This window comes from Colletes gigas, unplaced genomic scaffold (genome assembly GCF_013123115.1).
Source record: "Colletes gigas isolate AHSC1104 unplaced genomic scaffold, ASM1312311v1 Colletes_gigas_Sc00014, whole genome shotgun sequence".
NCBI lineage: Eukaryota > Metazoa > Arthropoda > Insecta > Hymenoptera > Colletidae > Colletes > Colletes gigas.
In genome coordinates, this window is record NW_025106643.1 from 2,140,543 (window position 1) to 2,149,318 (window position 8,776).

Here is an 8,776-nt window from a genome sequence, read left to right on the forward strand (position 1 = left end):
TGCGTGGACATCCGGCGCGTTCGCGACGGATTCAACAATTTGCGGATAGAATGCAAACAATTTGCTCGAATCGAACGCTCTATTACCGATGGCCGATTATTCAAGGTTCATTCTGTTCGCAGAGACGTTTTTTTCGTTGATTCTTTTCGTTAAGCAGCACTAACCGTTATCTTTGCAACTTTGCTGGGAAACAGGGTGGTTTTTCTACGCGTTCATTCTGTATATCAACTCTTGATAATAACAACAGCACCTGTTCAAATTCGTAGAAACATTCTTAAAAAAAAAAAAACATTAAAATTAAGATCGACACAAGCAATTCATAAAAGATCCAAATAAATTCCAAGACAAAATTCTCTGTCGTTTCGTCTTCTTCGTAAAATGATAAAAAGAAGGATATTGAGTCAACAGTATTTTATACGAACAGCTTGCATCGACTATTAATCTCACCGTTATTTTTAAACGTATAAAAAACCGAAGAACAATTTAATCTCCAACGCAATTAACGCACAAAAATCTAAACATAACACGATAATGTATCACAAACGTTTCTCGATATAGGCAAAACTCGCCAAAAATTCGTAACCGTGTTCCACTCGATTCGCGGTGCCGTCCCACCCTCGTAATCCTCGCGTGTCCGCGCAAGCAATTACAAGGGGGAAACGCGACAACAAGAAGTGGAACGATAAAATAAAGAAACAGAAAATATCGGATAGTTGCAGTATCGATGCGCGGCGCCGGGCACCGCGTCGCGATGAAATCATCTCGCGACGTGGGTTGTCGGGGGGTGGAGTATATAGCGCGTATACAGGTCCGCTGTCGCATCTACGTTAGCATTCAGAACGTTTGGCTTATTTCGCATGGCCGCGTCCCAAAGAAGAGATTTGCCTCCGCCGGAAGAGGTTTTTTTTTCTCTCCCCCTCCCCCCCCCTCCAGCGAGCCAACCTGGGCTCTTTTCTGTCCCCGTGTGTCTGTCCCGCTTTGGCTCGCGCGGCGCGGTAATATGTGCCACGAGAGGGTTGGTTATCTCATCAAAATTGGACTCTTCTGGCATCCCGTGTGCCGCCTCTGTACACGCTTTACCAGAAAGGACCCTTTCGCCTCTCTTTGTGGGATTTCGGCCGTGGCGAGTTATCGATTCGGCTCTTCCTATCCACCCACGGCTCGCATAACGAATTCTTTGCGAACGACGGCGATTGCACCCCGTTTCGCCTCTTTCTACGCGGGGGAGGACCTTCATTTCGAACGAATTAGTCAGTTTTACTGGATAGGTTCGTTCGCGACGTCTTCGCTATACGCAACTGTAGAAAACATCACGCCCGCACGTAGCGTTAAAATTATCACACAACGCAACAGGTTTTTTTCAAGAATTGCTGAGCTCCCGAGCTTCGCAGGATTAATCTTACGCCTCCTTCGACCGGTCCAGGAAGGGGAGCTTCCGCCACTGGAAGTCGCTTTTAAAGAAGTAGCATACCTAGGATCAAACTTAAAGGGGTTTTCTCTCAAAATGGACCTTCGTTTTCCTCCCTCTCGTCATTAAAATCTAAAACTTTAAACCAAATAACCCAAAAACGAAGATCCATTATGAAGATACCCTTCAGGGTTTCTTGATACTAGGTACATACTACCGTTTCAAAAGAGATTTCTACAGCCAGAAGCTCCCCTTGTATTCGCGATCTTCGAGTCCTCGTGCTTCACACGCTTCCAACCGAACATGGAGGTTCCATTCCCCGGACTTCTTTCGTCGCCAAGGATCACTGGACGTTGGCGATTTGCGCGTTCCGCGATCTGGGGTTCCTCTGTTGATCCTCCTGGAACTGGACGTCGTCGTCCTTCGCCATCGCGTTCAGGTTCGTGACGGTGGCCTGGGGGATCGGCGAGAGCATCGGCGGCACCCTCCACCAGTCCGTGGTCGGCCATCCGGCTGGTATCAGGTTCCCCCGGAAGTTTAAGTCCGGAAGAACCGGAAGCGGTCTTCATATGACGTGGCCGCGGTGAGCGCCCAAGTTCGAACTGGACGAGGTCAGATTCTGAACGGAGAACGCGCTCTCCACCTTCGTCGACGTCGTCGTCGTCGTCGTCGTCGAGCCAGCGCTAGCAACTTTCTCCGTTTGCTCGATGGGCGAGGAGGAGGAGGAGGAGGAGAAACGGTCCTGCGACCTGTTGTCAACCTCCTGGTGTCTGTCCACGGACAATAATCCGTCGTCCTCCAGCTTCCTGTACCGCGATTCCTCCCTGCTGGAGTCCCTGTCCGATGGGAAACCGTCGTCGTCCGGCTTCCCCGGGCTGGGGAACGGTCTTTCCTCCAGTTTGGTAGCCAGGTACGACCTCTTCGGGTCTTTGGGCGGACTGGGGCAGCCGCAGTTCGGCTGTAGGCACGCCGCCGTCGTCAGATTCGGCCAGGACATCGTCTGGTGGCTCGAGTAGAACGTGCCGCCCCCGTAAAGCGCCTGAAAGGCCAAATCCGCCGCTAATTTGCCGCCGTTGAACTCCTCTCCGAGCTTGTGCTGGATCGGGTAAAGGGGGTAGGGAAAGGGCGGGAAAAAACGGGGAATCTTGAGGTCCTCGTGGCTCATCAACGCGTGGTGCGACGGGGGCGCCAATGGCGGCAGCAAACCTCTCGATATGTTGCCTAGGGTTTCACCTGACGACATCAGGGGCGATATCGAGAAACCGAATTTGTTCTCCTTCTTCACCAGGGACTTCGGCTTCCTGCGGGGACGGTACTTGTAGTCCGGATGCTCCTTCATGTGGAGGGCTCTGTAACAAAATATTTCCCCCTTTAAACTTTTTGTTGGGCTGCTTGTCGAATTTTATTTGCTTGATCAATTGCTTCGTATTCTATGGCGTATTCTTATTGTTCTATTTGTCATTCATAAAAATCTCTGTTGCTCTGCAAGAAAACTGATCAACCACTTGATCTCTTAAGAGGATCACCTGGTATTTTCTTGCGAGGCAATCTTGAGTCTCTTGTTTAACCATACGCTGTTGAGGATGTCAAAGCAAGCGTGAGAACTGTACATGAACATGAAATAACGAGCACGAGATCATGTTTCGTAGCTAAGATTTTATTTGAGGGGTTCTTGCATACGTTTAGACAATTTCACCGGTATCTACCTTCGATAATCCGGGCCTGTTCGTTATCACACGAAGAATCGCGCGACGAGACACTTCGGAATTCAGTAAACTTTGCTCTCGACACCGTTATCCGTACAAAGGGACGTATTATCGTGGTGCCTAGGACACGATACGGGCCACCATGGGTATTTGTAGTAAATATCTTGTACACACACCCCGGCTGGAGGCACAGTCGACACATCGGAGGGCTGCTAAAAGAGAGGGGAGGAAGGGAAGAGTCAGAGCCCCGTGGTATCTCCGTCACATAATACTCCATTATGTATCCAAGAGGCGCACAAACGCAGTCCTTATTTATGCTTCGCCTCGTGTAGATAAAAGAAAGCGAGAGAGATAGGTGTTTCATGGCCGGGAACTCTTTTTTTCTTCTTTTTTCTACTTTCCGTGCGACGCGTTTTGCGGGGGTTCTCTCCCGGAAACGTTTCCACAATGAGCACTCGAATTATTTCGCGCACCTCCCGAGCGATTTTGCGTCAATTATTGCTTCTTAAACTGTAAAGATTTTTTAGAAATACGAACATTCTACGATCGAAAGTATTGAATTAAGAATAAGAACTTTACACAAGTTTACATGCTTTTATCTAAGGTGACATCGAAAACTAAAGTAAACCAGGAAGGTAGAGTCTTTCACAGGGTTCTTTAGTGTTTGCAATAGAAAACTGACTCAATATTAATTCAACGATAGGGACGATTTCTTTAAATTTCGATATAGGTGCCTGCGATACGCGCATATTTTCATCGCGTTCAATTTTCTATTTGGAGATCCCCATGTAAACAAAGGGTTATAGGTATCTTTATCTGACAAACAATTTAAAGACCAAAACGAGGAAATCCCCTAAAAAAATATTCACGATTCTGGTATTTCGAGAGCAATTGTATATTTCAATAAAGAATTAGAAAGTTTTGAAATCTGGAGCTTAAAATGAAAAAGATTCCAAATCTCAAGGTGTGTGTTGAATTTTCTATTTGGAGATCCCCATGTAAACAAAGGGTAATAGGTATCTTTATCTGACAATTTAAAGACCAAAACGAGGAAAACCCTCCTTCAAAAGAATATTCACGATTCTGATATTTCGAGAACAATTGTATATTTCAATAAAGAATTGGAAAGTCTTGAAGTCTGAATCTTAAAATGAAAAAGATTCCAAATCTCAAGGTGTGTGTTAGCGAGTCTCGACCGATGTCTCGCGATGAAAATGGTGCCACGGATGACCAGAACGGGGGTGTTCGAGGGGGAGGGGGGTAGGCAGGGTGTGCGAAAATTTTCCAACTCGCGAACGAAATTCGAAATTTCGGTTCCTCGCCGCGAGAGTGATGCAGCGGAATAATAATTCCGGGACAATGTGTCCCGGCAGATAGCACAAAGCGTAAATCAGCATAAACATCGGTAAAGCCCCGCCGACAATAATTCAGCATAAATGCATAAACATCGGGCGTAATCTTTACAATTCGCTGGGAACCCTCCACCACCACCATCGCCGGGCATCGTTGCTAGCAAGCGCCAGGGACGGCGTTCCCCGGCATCACCGGTTCCAACTGCGCGATAAACAACGCGTTATATCATATCGGTGGACATAAGCCGCGCGGTAGCTGCGCTCGCGGCCGCCGCAACAAGAAACAATAACAATTAGTCACGATTGTCCGCCGGTGCTCCGCGAATGTCATTAGTGTAACGATTCGTCATAAATGTCATTGTGCACCCGCAACGACCGGCGGACTTTCGCGAACCCGTCGACAGTTTTGTCGTTCGATGATTATCCCTTTCGCCACGTCGACAACGGATTAGCCAGCGACTCCAGACTGGACGAATCAGTCAAAAAATAACAATATTCTCGATTTCAACAGTATTATCTTGGGTTGGTAGCTTCGTGTCTATGAGAGCCAGGTGTGCAATTTTAGATGACCTCAAGAGTCGTGAAATTTACTACTGGTCTGATCAAAATGACCACAACTTGGGCTCCCAGAAACCTAACATCAATTAAAGTTATACCATTCCCGAGTTTTCTTTAGCCTGTATCCTCATCTTGTGGTCTCATGAACGTTGAGCCTTTGAGATACAATTTAATTCACCTGGTGAACGTAGAAATGTGTTGATTTTAAAATGCAAGACTCGAGTAGCCTCATGACTGTGAAACTTGTGACAAGTCAGGCTAGCTACCTAGCTCACTCCTTGCTAGCTAGCTACCTAGCTCACTCCTTGCTATCTAGCCACCTAGCACACTCAATGCTAGCTAGCTACCTAGCACACTCAATGCAAGTTAGCTACCTAGCTCACTCCTTATTGTATACCAAGGGGTTAACATGAACCAAAAACCAAGATTCCTTCTTTCGCGAGCCACCTTCACCCCCCATCCACATCTCAATGACTACCCCCCTCAATAACTTCCGCCAGCAGAGCTCAATCCGAGGATCAAAGGATAGATCTCCGAGGTTGCTTCTTTCGCGAGTTATCCCTCACCTTTCAACGCTCATCTGCATCTTGCATCTCGCCGGAAGTGTCCAAGATGACTTTAGATTCCCGAATGACAAAGCGGTCGGTATTTCCGCAACACCGTATTAATTCTCGCCGGTTTTCCTTCGACCCCCCTTTCCACGAAAACGAGAACGGTAGACAAACGGCGCGGAGGAGCCGTGGAAAAGAGGGTCGGAGGAGGGAATCGTCGGACAGGCAGCAGCAGTGGCAGCGGCACAGCCAACGAGCAGCCGTGAGGGTGAGAGATCCGGGGGGGGCGGGTGGGAGGGGGGCAGGGGCCGGCAGAGGAGCCGCGCAAATCCTTTTAAATCCACACAATTGCGACAATGGGGCTTTATTTGTTATCTCGGGGGCCACATTGTGAGTCGCCGTGAACGAACGGACAGATTACGTCGGGCCAGTGACGGCTCGGCTCCAGGGGAACCCGTTCCTCCCAGGAACGTGGCTCCGGGGGAACCACTTTTATCGGGCCCCTCTCCTCTTTATTTTACGACCGTCCGCCGCTGCCCTCTCCAACCCCCTTGGCTGCCAAGCGGAGCCGTTACCAAAGTCGTCATCCACGCTGCCATCCGCCAGAAAAGCGGATTCCCCCGTTACACGCTTCTGCCCCGAAATTTTAACACCCCTTTCCCCTCCCCCTCTCTCCGCCCTCAGTCGCTGCAACGATCACCGACACAGTCACTGAGATACGTTTCCCTGGACGAAACGTACACAGAAACTTTGAGACAGTTAATTGATTTCTTGGGGGTAGTTTTTCTTTGCAAGCTCTTTTCTGAATTTCGGTATTTTTCTGATATTTTTGTCTCGCGTTTTGATGCATCTCTTTTAGCTTCTTTTTGTTGAAAATTCTGAATACACTCAGATGTCCTTATCGATGATTTCATTAGCCATACCTTAACGAATGGAACAAGCTTTACCCCCAAAAAGAGCTTAATAACTTCCATTTTTAATTACTTGTGAGTACATCTAAAATAACTACTTTAGAGGAAAATGCGCTAAACATCGAAACAAAACCTTCAAAGAAGAATTTTTTTTTGACGATAGTGTACGATTTAAAAGCGTACAATGCGATGCTCCGTGCCCCGACGATCTCGTTCGGACATAACAATATTTTCCGTGCAACAATCGAAAAAAGCAACATATGAAACCGTGCGAGAATTTCGATGCAAAATGTTATGGATCAGAAAAATGAACGTTGACTGGGCACCGGCCAGGTGTCAATGCTGAATATCCTCCTCTCTCTCTCTCTCTATTTTTTTTTTTTTGTAGTTTCGATCACGGTCATCGACAGAAAAGCGGATTCGACGTTACATTGCGCCCATTTAACCGGCAAGCCCGTCCCTATTTATTTTTTCGAAAACCGGGATCCGCCGAGTAAAACGAACACTTGGCAATTGAAAACGAATCGACGATGACGCGCTTTGGAAGAAACGACTTTATTATTCCATTATTTATTTTACGAGGCTCCATCGTCGCGGCGGGTGATTCCGCGAGGGTTTATATTCAACCCCTGGTCCGGTCCCTATCAATTGCCTATACCCGGCAATTTTTGCTTTGGAAAAACCGTTGATATAAAGCCCCGGACTCTGTCGTCGTACTCGCGCGTCGTACTTTCAAATTAATTCTTATTCCACCGCGTTTGGTTTCGCTTTATTCGTTTTCGATCCGCCGCTGCAACCCAACCGTCTCTTTCCACCATTTTTAAAAGTGATTTCGAGAAATGCTATTAATGGTCGTCTCAAACTTAATATTAGATTTTCAATTTTCGCTCCAACGATTCTCTCCGAATTAATTCCGCTCGATAGTCGAGATAATTAAAGGGACGATAAAAATGTCGCTCGATCGTGAAATCTCTTCGACCTGTATATCGCTCGTCGGGGCTAAATAAACTCATAACAATGATTAAATATTCAGGGTTGGGTAATAAAGGGCTTGTCCCCTCCACCTCCATAAATACCACTTCGTTCACCCTATTCCACCCCTTAGCTTAGCGCAGCACGCCCTTAGCTTTAGCAACAATGTACCGTATTATGAACTACGGGGCTCCCTGTTCTCGTTTTCGATCCCCCTGCCCCCCCTCGGTTATCGCAGATACGCCTCGATGCGATAATTTCGTTCGAGCGGTCGCGACTAAAGAGCAATTAGCAAACGAAAAATCCTCGACATCGATTCAAAGCGATACGCCGCGATCAAGCTGTTTCCATCTTTGTCAAACGAATGAAACTTCAGATAACGTTGTTTAAAAAAATTTTAATATTCAGTTTATTCTTCATATTTTGATACAGCAACAAAACCGTCCATATTTTACTTTCCTTTAATCCTTCGTTAATTGTGAATTTAAGCAGAGATAGCAATTTGTCAACGTTTCAATTTGATCTAGCAAGGTATTGGTAACTAAATAAAAATTCAAGATTAATAATAACTTCACAAGAAATGGGAAGGTAAAGAAAAAGGATCACTGCAAAGTTCACTGAGGAAATTTTGTGAGATCCGCGGATACACTTATCGTTTAGATCGAGCATCGATTTAATTAACTTACAGACGTATTAAAAATGAAAAAATTGATCTATCAAGTGTTTAAGATGCTTAGATATCTTTGAGATCCTCGTAGCTTCACTTCTAAGCCGCGAAGTCACTTCTAAGATCGAAAGTTTGAAATCTCACCTGAGTCGTTTGGCCTCGTCGATGAAAGGTCGCTTTTCGCTCTCGCTGAGCAACTTCCATTCAGCCCCGAGCCTCTTCGAGATCTCGGAGTTGTGCATCTTGGGGTTCTCCTGTGCCATTTTCCGTCGCTGTCCGCGTGACCACACCATGAACGCGTTCATCGGCCGTTTGATGTGCTCGTTGTGAAGCGTTTTCGACGACATCTCTAACTAGCCTGTCCCTTGATCCTCTTTTAACCAGTCCTCAGCCACGAATCTCTATTTAATCGCTCTCTCCTGACAGAATAGTCGCTTCGCGCGGTTCCATTGACAGAAAACTATCACTGTTCTCATACTCGTTAGCCGTCGAATCCCGGACCGGTGGTAAACAACGAAACACAGCACCCTTCTAGTCCAATCACGTGCTCCACCACCTCACGATCCTCCCTTTCGATCTTTAGCCACCAGTTCGATCCCTCGGACCTAACTTTCAGCGATCACCTTCCTCACGACCTCGAAACTCTCGCGC

At 46.8% G+C, this 8,776-nt stretch overlaps 1 protein-coding gene across 1 annotated transcript; it reads right to left on the reverse strand.

Moving 5' to 3' along the window:
* Positions 1-1,973: 1,973 nt before the first annotated feature.
* LOC122399685 (transcription factor Sox-21-B-like) lies at positions 1,974-8,472 on the reverse strand. The gene is made up of 2 exons (XM_043400559.1): positions 8,270-8,472; positions 1,974-2,757 (listed from the first exon to the last, which is right to left on the reverse strand). Exons 1-2 carry the CDS (start codon positions 8,470-8,472, stop codon positions 1,974-1,976), a joined length of 987 nt encoding a protein of 328 aa, XP_043256494.1.
* Between the last annotated feature and the right edge of the window lie 304 nt (positions 8,473-8,776).